Genomic DNA, 11,808 nt, shown 5'->3' with positions numbered 1-11,808 from the left:
GTTAGGGCCAACCGTTGTCTATACCTTCACATTGTAGCCTATACAAGCAATACATTTCAAGAGATTATATGATAGATCATATAAGTAGAATACGTTTAACATAAACTCAGAATGTGTAATATACATGTTGGATATTGTGCTTTTATCAAGTCGTGTGAAATACATTGAGTGAAAAGCAACGCAATGTTAAACTCTGGCTTGAGTGTTTGTTGGCCATCTCTTTCTAATCAAATGGTCATGTTCGAATGGCTAGTTACCACAGCCACAAAGTCACCTATTTCTACAATTTCCCTCCTTAAAAATGGATTTTAAACCTTGACCATAACCGTAACTACACTGTTGACCTTGTGTCTAACCTTTTAATACCAAAAGCCTACTTTTTGTTTACATTAATTTTTACGATACACTTTGTGGCTATGGTAACTAGTGGAAACCGCGAGTATAAGATCGCATAATGCATCCTTCCTTTCCTACCCTCCTTGAACATTTATTTTTATTTTATTTTACTTTTATTTTACTAGGCAAGTCAGTTAAGAACAAATTCTTATTTTCAATGACGGCCTAGGAACAGTGGGTTAACTGCCTGTTCAGGGGCAGAACGACAGATGTGTACCTTGTCAGCTCGGGAATTTGAACTTGCAACCTTTCGGTTACGAGTCCAACGCTCTAACCAAATGACGACTACTTGCAAGTCAGAGTGAGTAAATCATTAGTGTGATCATTGTGAGGAAAGAGGAATTGACACCTTTTTAAAGGGCGTTGAAATTCTGTAGGCCTACAGCTATAAAATAGGCGGTGTATCTTATGACTTTGTTAGACAAAATGCTATTATTGACTGTATGATTGATTGATAGATGAGGAGGATGATGATGAGCAATTGATGTTGTTGCTGCTACAGTAGTAGGCCTAAGGTTATTGTTATCATTTTCCATCATGGACTTTTCTTACATTTCCTTCCTCCAAGCCTAATGTTACCACGTATTTTAGCAGTAGTGGAAAAAGTATCAAATTGTCATACTTGAGTAAAATTAAAGATACCTTAATAGAAAATGACTGAAGTAAAAGTAAAAGTCAGCCAGTAAAATCCTACTAAAGTATTTGTTTTTAAATATACTTAAGTATCAAAAGTAAATGTAATTGCTCAAATGTACTTAAGAATCAAAAGTAAAAGTATAGAAAAATTCAACTTGTTTATATTCAGCAAACCAGACGGCACCATTTTATTTTACATTTTTTATTTACGGATAGCCAGGGGCATGCTCCAACACTCTTGATAAGTGTGAATTAGACCATTTTCTTGTCCTGCTAATCATTCAAAATGTATCAAGTACTTTTGGGTGTCAGAGAAAATATATGGAGTAAAAAATACATACTTTTATTCCGGAATGTAGTGAAGTAAAAGTTGTCAAAAATGTAAATAGTAAAATGAAGTACAGATACCCCCCAAATATGTTTACTTAAGTACTTTACACCACTGTATTTTAGTGATTGCAAAGATGAGAGCAGAATTTCCTATGATATTAATTTTAATTCCTATAATTGAGCAATTCTTAAGGCGAAAGGGGAATGGAATTCCAAAGAGTCAACAGGCCTCTCACCTGCAGCCACACAATGACACAGATCATTTAGAGCTGTTCAGAGCAAGCGGTCAAAAAGCCTACAGGGGTGTCAAACTCATTCCATTAATGGCCAAGTAGTGTCAGGTTTTCATTTTTACCTTTCAATGAAGACCTAGTAGGCAACTAGGTGAGGGGAGTTATTTAGTAATTAGTGATCTTATTCATCAATCAAGAACAAGGGAGTAGCGAAAAGCCATAGACACTCTGCTTTCCGTGGGGGAAAAAGTAAGTCTATGGAAGAGGGTAAGACCCATGAGCCTCCTAGGTGTTGTATTGAAGTCAATGTACCCAGTGGAGGACAGAAGCTAGCTGTCTTCCGGCTACACCATGGTGCTACCCTACAGAGTGCTGCTCAGGCTACTGTAGACCTTCATTGCAAAACAGTGTGTTTTAACAAATTATTTAGTGATGTGAATATATTTAGTATAGTTCTATCTAAAAAGGAGAATTTTTAAAATGTTTCACTGGTTTTATTTTTATGAAATTCACAGAGGATGGTCCTCCCCTTGCTCCTCTAAGAAGCCTCCATTGATAGACAAACAAAACAAGGATAGCAATTCAAATGATGTATATAAAAAATAATAAAAGGGAAACACTGACATTTATTAAGAACTAAATTATTGCAGGGACATGTGGTGTGGGAGAGCCATTGTCTTTACATTGTACCACTCAGAGGGGGGTTATGTAGTGTAAAGAGGCCCTTAGCCTGTTGGACCTGGGTGGACAGGGTGTGAAAACCACCCTGTCCACGGGCGTGGTGCTGAAGAGCTGACCGCAGCGCTGTTCATCCTCATGGTGCTGAAGCGTTGACCGCAGCGCTGTTCATCCTCATGGTGCTGAAGCGTTGACCGCAGCGCTGTTCATCCTCATGGTGCTGAAGAGCTGACCGCAGCGCTGTTCATCCTCATGGTGCTGAAGAGCTGACCGCAGCGCTGTTCATCCTCATGGTGCTGAAGCGTTGACCGCAGCGCTGTTCATCCTCATGGTGCTGAAGCGTTGACCGCAGCGCTATTCATCCTCATGGTGCTGAAGCGTTGACCGCAGCGCTGTTCATCCTCATGGTGCTGAAGCGTTGACCGCAGCGCTGTTCATCCTCATGGTGCTGAAGCGTTGACCGCAGCGCTGTTCATCCTCATGGTGCTGAAGCGTTGACCGCAGCGCTATTCATCCTCATGGTGCTGAAGCGTTGACCGCAGCGCTGTTCATCCTCATGGTGCTGAAGCGTTGACCGCAGCGCTGTTCATCCTCATGGTGCTGAAGCGTTGACCGCAGCGCTATTCATCCTCATGGTGCTGAAGCGTTGACCGCAGCGCTGTTAACATTTATGACGTTGAAAAACTGACGTGGTGCTGTTCACCGCCGTGGGTGCTGAATCAGCATCGACCTTTTTGCTTTCAGCGCTGACTACCGTGCAGGCTGCTTGATGTATAACCCACAGAATGTGCAAAACCCATAAAACCCATACAGGGAGTGACCAACAGGTGTCGCAAACGCTCTGATGAAAACATGATTGAATAAATCTGTCAATGGTCAGAAGGGATACCGCATTGAATAATTAAAAAAAAAATCGGAATGGAAATTGAATGATATGACTCACAAACATATAATCCGTGTAGATGTCTGGTCTTGTTTTCTAATTTTGACTAGTTAAGGGGTTTATTTCTGTAAGTACATATAACGGCTAAATAGAACATGACTTAGCCTAATTGGCTAACTTGGATATTTATTGATCAGTCCATCGATGGTAAAACATGCGATCACTGGCTTGTGATAGCCTAAATAAAATAGACAATATTGCTTTTTTTTAGTTGGCCTACAGTAAACAAGAACCCGAGATCCTGTATTTTATGATAATTAACCTTAACTGAACGCAATGTCCTTTCAGTTTTGCCCCACTATCAATCTCAAGACCCAAACAGTCATTTGACTGACGTTTCAATAGAAGTGTGCAGCAGATGAACATGCATAGAGGAGCATCAATGTGACAGTCAATGCAGAGTAGGAGTAGGCCAGTCTACAGTAAACAGACGGAGTAGGAGTGGGCATAATACTCCATCCAGCAAGCAGCATAGGCTGGCTATAAGGACCAGTGCAGGCGTCACTCGCCGCATGTGCCAGTCTATGTGTGCTCGCAGACGTGGGAAAAGGTTGATTTATAGAAATAACACATGTTCAAATTAGCTCGCTTTTTCTGAACGCACGCGCGTTGGATGCTTCACTATATGGAAACGATGAGAAAGAAAATAGTAATGTGGCTATAATAAATGAATAACCTGCTCGTTTTAGTGGGGGTGATTTTAAGCAAGCAAAACAAGAGACCTGCCTAGTAATGGAGAACGAGGCTGCGGAGCTGCTACAGCAGCAGCAGAGCTACGAGGACGTTCGGAAAAGCGGGTATCTCCGCAAGCAGAAATCTATGCACCGGCGATTCTTCGTTTTGAGAGAAGCCACGGAACAGGGCCCTGCCCGTCTAGAATATTATGAGAATGAGAAGAAATTCCAAAGCAAGTCACCTGTCCCGAAAAAAGCGCTGGATCTGGAGACTTGCTTCAACATCAACAAGCGGGCGGATTCCAAGAACAAGCACATGATAGTGATGTATACCCGCGGGGAGAGCTTTGCCATTGCAGCAGACAGTGAGGAGGTCCAGAATGAATGGTACCAGGCCATGCTGGACCTTCAGTGGAAATGTAAGCCATAGTACAAGGGTTTACTATACATGCTCCATTTTCCCCTTGCGCGTTTAGTCTTCATGGGCCAATGTTGGTCTAGCCATTCTGGATTGACATCCATTTGACATTTACATCTGTAACGCGACATCATGTTAATGTATCCTTTATAGCCCATCGCACGTGTGATGCTCTTTGTAGTGTGTGTGTATCTATATAGTACATTGAATACAGAATATTGCTATTATAAATCAAGATATGAGCAGGTGCATAGCAGTTCAAATGGGGTGGTGGACCACTGCTGCACGCGCTCAGTCTCAGCAGTATAATAACCATGATAATCATGTTTTTCATCATTTACATTTTCCTGCATGTTACCCTACAACATTATTGCAAACATGCATGAACCAGTATATGGAATTGTTGTATTCTTATTTGCGACCAAATAGGCTGCAGGACGCCATCATTCATAGCACGTAGTCTAGGCTACTGCAGAGGATGCAGCCGAGTAGTCCGCTGTAATGTTTTTATTTTTCTACACATAACTCTGCACGTCGTGCGCATAACCTACATTTCTGTGCTATGGCGTTGGCTGGCATGGGGGAGAGCCGCTGCATCTCCGTGTTTTCATTTGGAAACGGGTTTCTATTAGTTTCCGTCGTGTTTAAAGTAGGTTGTTATGCTGTGACACTAACTCCCACTGCTATCGTTTCAGTAGTAATATGATTAAAAAATATATATAAAAAATGATTGTAATAATGTGGCACATCATTTCCTCAACATTACGTTTGTCTTTATTGTAAGGGCGTAGATCTTGTCTTTTCTATTTATATAGGCATATGCAATTGGGTCGTTCCACTAATTGGGTACCTTTTAAGTAGTGTAACTTGGTCCCAAAAATGTTTGATTTCACCTCATTTTAACATCGTCAAGGAGCACATGTTCAAACGTTTTTTCCATCTCAAGAGGTTAAATTTAAAAAATGACTATATTAAGTGCTTATTAAGTGCCAAACAAATCAACAGGGTTGACTGTAACAGGGTGTCAATTAAAAACGCAAAAGGCACTCATTTCGTTGAACAACCCAATTTAAGGTACACTATAAAGAACAAGGCTACACTAACACATATGTTTGTTTCTTGAGTGGAGCATGAATGTTGCTAGATGGAACATATCTGGAGTTACAATGTTGATGGTCAGTAATAACATTGTAATTAGAGTATTGACACCTTGTAGGTTATAAAGATTGATAATTTTCATGACTAGAAACAGTCTTTATTGCACCAACCCAATAATGTTAAAGAAATGGTTTTGAAAAATATGCCTTATTCACACAATATTAAATGTCACTCCACCACATGCTCTTAACCATCATGCAGGGGTTTTGTTATATGATACTGTCTTCAAAAATATTGTTTTATGAATGTGTTCATGCAACAACACCTTCCTGCGTGAATAATGGGGCTAGTAATGTGTCTCTCACATGGACAGCGATTTTTAAGCCAGTTAAGGTGCGGCATTCCTAAATGTGCTGTATGTGCTACAACTGACGGTCCTTCTGACCTTGATACTATAGGAATATTGTATACAATATTTTGGTCTCCTGTCTGTCAACCGTCAGTTGTAGCACATGTTCTGTCTCTCTGTGTGTCTCTCTCTCTGTCTCTACACTGTATATCTCTTTGCATAGTTTTTTTGTCTTGCTGTGTATTGATATGTGTCTTTGTTGTGATTCTCTGCAGGTAAAAGCCCAGAGAATTGTGGCAGTGGTGGGGAGTGTGGACTCCCTTCTCCTCCAGGCCCAGCTTTTAAGGAGGTGTGGCAGGTCAAGGTGTGGCCTAAAGGGCTTGGCCAGGCCAGAAACCTAGTGGGCATCTACCGGCTGTGCCTGACCGACAAGACGGTCAACTTCGTCAAGCTCAACTCTGACATGGCCACCGTGGTCCTACAGCTGATGAATGTGCGTCGCTGCGGCCACTCTGAGAACTTCTTCTTCATCGAAGTGGGCCGCTCGGCCATGACGGGGCCTGGGGAGTTCTGGATGCAGGTGGAGGACTCGGTGGTGGCCCAGAACATGCATGAGACCCTGCTGGAGGCCATGAAGGCACTGAGCGAGGAGTTCCGCCAGCGCAGTAAATCCCAGTCTGTGGGAGCTACAGCTGGAGGTGGCACCACCTCCAACCCCATCAGTGTCCCCACCCGCCGCCACCACCCCAACCTACCCCCCAGCCAGGTGGGCTTCGGCAGACGATCCCGGACCGAGACCCCTGGAGCAGGTGGGGCCAGCTGCACCAGCACTTCACCCACACCACGTAACGGATTCCCCAGGGCGCGTACAGCCAGCATCGGGGGAAGGATGGAGGAGGGTGGATGTGGACCCAGGGGGGCATGGGCAAGTTCCAGTCCCAGCCTGAATGGATCTTGTTCCACTACACCCACCCTGAGACCCAAGCCCACCAGAGCTCCAACCCCAGCTAAGATCACTCTCAGCCTGGCCCGCTACACCCCCAACCCAGCCCCCTCCCCAGCCCCAAGCCTCTCCTCCAGCTCTGGTCATGGCTCAGAGTGTGGACTAGTTGGAGGGGCAATGGGAAATGTAGCCATTTGCTCTTACACCCGTGTCCCTCAAAGAGTCTCTGTGTCGGGCTCCCCTAGTGACTATGGCTCCTCAGACGAGTATGGCTCCAGCCCTGGAGAGCACTCCCTGCTTGTCCCCAGTCTGCCAGGAGGGTCCCATGGGGTGATGGGACACCATGCTCATGGAGAGAGCTCTTCCAGCTACATAGTGATGGGCCAGAGAGAGAGCCGCCCTGGGTCCCATCAGCGTCCTCAGGGCCGCAGAATGCTGCGGCGCTCCTCCAGCAGGGAGTGTGAGGCAGAGCGCAGACTCCTCAGCAAGAGGGCCTCCCTGCCCCTGGCTGCCCACGAACGCCTGGCCCCTCGTAGGAAGGAGGAAGAGGATGAGGACGAAGAGTACACTGTCATGTCGCAGAGTATTAGCAGGGATGCCTTTGTGTCACAACGTGGATCAGGGGGCTCGGCAGCAGGGGGCTCGGCAGTGGCAGTCGTGGTTGGGGAGACCCGGGCGAGGGCTGATGGGATCCGAGGAGAGGTGGGAGGAGGGGCACCAGTGGACAGTGGCTACATGGCCATGTTACCCGGAGTGACAGCTTCTCCTGTTTCCCTCTCTCTATCTGTGGCCGTGTCTGACGTCGGTGCCAAACCTGGGGCTGATGATGAGTACATGGCCATGACTCCCAACAATAGTGTGTCTCCCCCCCAGCACATCTGCCTGCCTGTCTCAGAGGGCTACATGGTCATGTCCCCCAATAGCAGCTGCTCCCCAGACTTGCATGGAATGGCCATGTGGGGGAGCAGGGGCAGCATGGAGAGCCGAGCTGGCAGTGACTACATGAACATGTCTCCTATCAGCATCCGCTCAGCTTGCAGCACACCCCCCTCCCAACCTGAACAGAACCAGTTACAACCCAAGATGGTCTACTCCTACTTCTCTCTGCCACGATCCTACAAACACACACTCTCTACACGCTTCGAAGATGACTTAGATCAAGGGAAAAGAAAGGAGGGGGGTCATCACGACCATAACGGTCCTGGAAATCGGGGTGGACAAGTGGGCTACAGCAAGAGGGACACAGCCACAGTTGACCCTGCAGGAGGCTGTCAACTCTCCCTCTCCTCTTCCTCCTTCTCTTCCAGCTCAGCTAGCAGTGAGAGCCTGGATGATAGGCCCAAATCAGTGGCAACAGGGGGAGGGCTAAGACTAACAAGAACAGGGACAGGGTTCAGGAATGGCGGGTTCAGGAATGGAGGAGCACGCTTAAAGGACGGATCCTACCAGCAAAAATGTGCATCGCATGGCCCAGGGGGACAGCAGATGAAGCCTCGTCCCCTCAGTGTGTCGGTGGACATGTCTAAAGCTAACACTTTGCCAAGGGTTAAGGAGAATCTCCTTCCCACAGTGCCTCAGAGCCCTGGGGATTATGTCAGCATAGTGTTCAGGGGTGGTGACATGGGGTGCAGGAGAAGAGACCAGTGGGGGCCAGAGCATGCACTGTCAGTGACCCATGGAACCCAGAGGCCCCTGGACCGTCCAGCCCTCTGCCACAGTGGCTCCACCAACCTCCCCCGCAGCTTCTCTGTACCTCTGGCCACCTCCGCTGCCTCTGCTGAGTACGTCAACATGGACTTGGGGATGGGGAACTCCCCTTGCCCATCCCCCCGGAGCCCTGTTAAATCACCTTTCAGCCTGCCCCCAGCCATCGCCCAGAAGCCCAGAGTTTTGGCCCGTAGTAGGCCCTCTCCTAGGGCAGCAGAGGGCAATGTAGGTGGGCATAGGGCGGCAGTGCCAACAGACTTACCCACATCATATACAGACTACACAGAGATGGCCTTCAGCATGGGTTTAGGGCCTAACCCTGCAACGCCTGCCATGCACGCTGCCCAAAGATCATCAATGGAGCAGGAAACAGGCTTGGTCTTTCCCTCAGAAAAGTCCTATTCATCTCCTGCCCAGAAGCAAAGTAGCAGGCTGGCCAGAGACAGGGTTGACAGGGGCGACCAACTGGGACGGAGACGCCACCGCTCTGAGACCTTCATCATGACTCCTCCCTCTCTCCCCTTCCACCTATCCTCCTCAGGCTCCTTGTTCTTGGAGATTGCCCAGGCAGCATCGCCTCATCGGCACGGAGGGCTGGAGGGGGGTTCACCGTGGGAGAATGCACAGGCAGCTATGTCTCAAGGTGCCATTCCTGCTGCACCCGCAGCCCAGGCTTCATCCTCTGGGTCTGCTGAACAAGGCCTTAACTATATTGATCTGGACCTGGCCATTAAGGACAGCTCTCAGACTGGACTGGAGGGGGGAGCCACCGTCCCCCACAACATCTTCACATCCGTCCACAGTGGGGTAGTTGGGGGAGGCATGACTGGTTTGGGGAACAACCCTGGCTATGCCAGTATTGATTTCTGCAAATCAGAGGAGTTGAGAGCACATCATCAGAGCAGCAGGAAAGATGTAAAAGGTAAATGTACTCTATCTGTTTTCACCAAATGCACACAGAAATGGGTATGTTAGCAGTAGTAGAAATCTTTGTTATTCTGTGTGATGGAATACATTTCTGGCACACAATTGCTTCAGTGTTGGCAGGCCTCCTAAAATGACTGCTTGAGTTGAAAAATACATCTTATTTCACCATCAGAGTTTGCAAGGGTATTTACACATAGGGAAGCATGTACAGTTTTCAACCACTCCACAAATTTGTTGTTAACAAACTATAGTTTTGGCAAGTCGGTTAGGACATCTACTTTGTGTGTGACACAAGTCATTTTTCCAACAATTGTTTAGAGACAGACTATTTCACTTGTCATTCACTGTATTACAATTCCAGTGGGTCAGACGTTTACATACACTAAGTTGACTGTGCCTTTAAACAGCTTGGCAAATTCCAGAAAATGATGTCATGGCTTCAGAAGCTTCGGATAGGCTAATTGACATCATTCGAGTCAATTGGAGGTGTACCTGTGGATGTATTTCAAGGCCTACCTTCGAACTCAGTGCCACTTTGCTTGACATCATGGGAAAATCAAAAGAAATCAGCCAAGACCTCACAAAAAAATTGTAGACCTCCACAAGTCTGGTTCATCCTTTCCAAATTCCTGAAGGTACCACGTTCATCTGTACAAACAATAGTTACCAAGTACAAACACCATGGGACCACACAGCCGTCATACCGCTCAGGAAGAAGATGCGTTCTGTCTCCTAGAGATTAACGTACTTTGGCTGGAAAAGTGCAAATCAATCCCAGAACAACAGCAAAGGACCTTGTGAAGATGCTGGAGGAAACAGGTACAAAAGTATCTATATCCACAGTAAAAATAGATCTATATCGACATAATTTGAAAGGCCGCTCAGCAATGAAGAAGCCACTGCTCCAAAACCGCTTTAAAAAACCCAAACTACAGTTTGCAACTGCACATGGGGACAAAGATCATACTTTTTGGAGAAATGTCCTCTGGTCTGCTGAAACAAAAATAAAACTGTTTGGCCATAATGACCATCGTTATGTTTGGAGAAAAAATGGGGAGGCTTGCAAGCCGAAGAACACCATCCCAACCGTGAAGCAAGTGGGTGGCTGCATCATGTTTGAGGGTGCTTTGCTGCAGGAGGGACAGGAAAATTATGTGGATATATTGAAGCAACATCTCAAGACATCAGTCAGGAAGTTAAAGCTTGGTCTCAAATGGGTCTTCCAAATGGAAGCATACTTCCAAAGTTGTGGCAAAATGGCTTAAGGACAACAAAGTCAGGGTATTGGAGTGGCCATCACAAAGCCCTGACCTCAATCCTATAGAAAACTTGTGGGCAGAACTGAAAAAGCATATGTGAGCATGGAGGCCTACCAACCTGACTCAGTTACACCAGCTTTGACAGGAGGTATGGGCCAGAAATTCACCCAATTTGTTGTGGGAAGCTTGTGGAAGGCTACCCAAAACATTTGACCCAAGTTAAACCATTTTAAGGCAATGCTACCCAATACTAATTGAGTGTATGTAAACTTCTGACCCACTGGGAATTTGATGAAAGAAATAACAGCTGAAATAAATAATTCTCTCTACTATTATTCTGACATTTCACAATCTTTAAATAAAGTGGTGATCCTAACTGATCTAAAACAGGGAATTTTTACTAGGATTAAATGTCAGGAATTGTGAAAACTGAGTTTAAACTTGTTTGCCTAAGGTGTATGTAAACTTCCGACTTCAACTGTAACACCAACACTCCTTCTCAAACGACCTCAAACAAACCCTGTCACCTTTTTGTCCATCTCTGAGAGGTTGTCGAGACCAGTGGTTCCCAAACTTTTTATAGTCCCGTACCCCTTCAAACACTTATCCACCGGCTGCATACCCCTCTAGTACCAGGGTCAGCGCATTCACAAATGTTATTTTTTGACATCATTGTAAGCCTTCTACACACTCAATATACAATACATTTATTAAACATAAGAATGAGTGTGCATTTTTGTCACAACCCGGCTCGTGGGAAATGACAAAGAGCTCCTATTGGACCAGGGAGCAAATATTAACATAATAATAATCAATAATTTTGCTCTTTATTTTAGCCATCTTACATATAAAACCTTATTTGTTAATCGAACATTGTGAATAACTCACCATTGGTTAATGAGAAGGGTATGCTTGAAAGGATGCACATAACTCCGCAATGTTGGGTTGTATTGGAGAGAATCTCAGTCTTACTGTAAATAATTTCCCACACACAGTCTGTGCCTGTATTTAGTTTTCATGCTAGTGAGGGCCGAGAATCCACTCTCACATAGGTGCGTGGTGGTAAAGGGCATCAGTGTCTTAACAGCGCAATTTGCCAAGGCAGGATACTCTGAGCGCAGCCCAATCCAGAAATCTGGCAGTGACTTCTGATTAAATTCAAATTTCACAGAACTGCTTGTTGCAATTTCGATGAGGCTGTCTTGTTCAGATATCGG

At 45.7% G+C, this 11,808-nt stretch overlaps 1 protein-coding gene across 1 annotated transcript in view; it reads left to right on the top strand.

The window, feature by feature from the left end:
- Nucleotides 1–3,716: 3,716 nt before the first annotated feature.
- Nucleotides 3,717–11,808, top strand: part of LOC124000899 (insulin receptor substrate 1-B-like) — an 18,462-nt gene continuing 10,370 nt past the window's right edge. The window contains exons 1-2 of the mRNA XM_046307577.1: nucleotides 3,717–4,309; nucleotides 6,031–9,327. Of these exons, the coding sequence (XP_046163533.1) occupies nucleotides 3,949–4,309; nucleotides 6,031–9,327 (3,658 nt within the window). The 5' untranslated portion in view covers nucleotides 3,717–3,948. The remainder of the gene's footprint in view (nucleotides 4,310–6,030; nucleotides 9,328–11,808) is intronic.

Source organism: Oncorhynchus gorbuscha, linkage group LG16 (assembly GCF_021184085.1).
Source record: "Oncorhynchus gorbuscha isolate QuinsamMale2020 ecotype Even-year linkage group LG16, OgorEven_v1.0, whole genome shotgun sequence".
In the NCBI taxonomy this organism is placed as follows: domain Eukaryota; kingdom Metazoa; phylum Chordata; class Actinopteri; order Salmoniformes; family Salmonidae; genus Oncorhynchus; species Oncorhynchus gorbuscha.
This window is presented reverse-complemented; position numbering and strand designations above follow the sequence as displayed.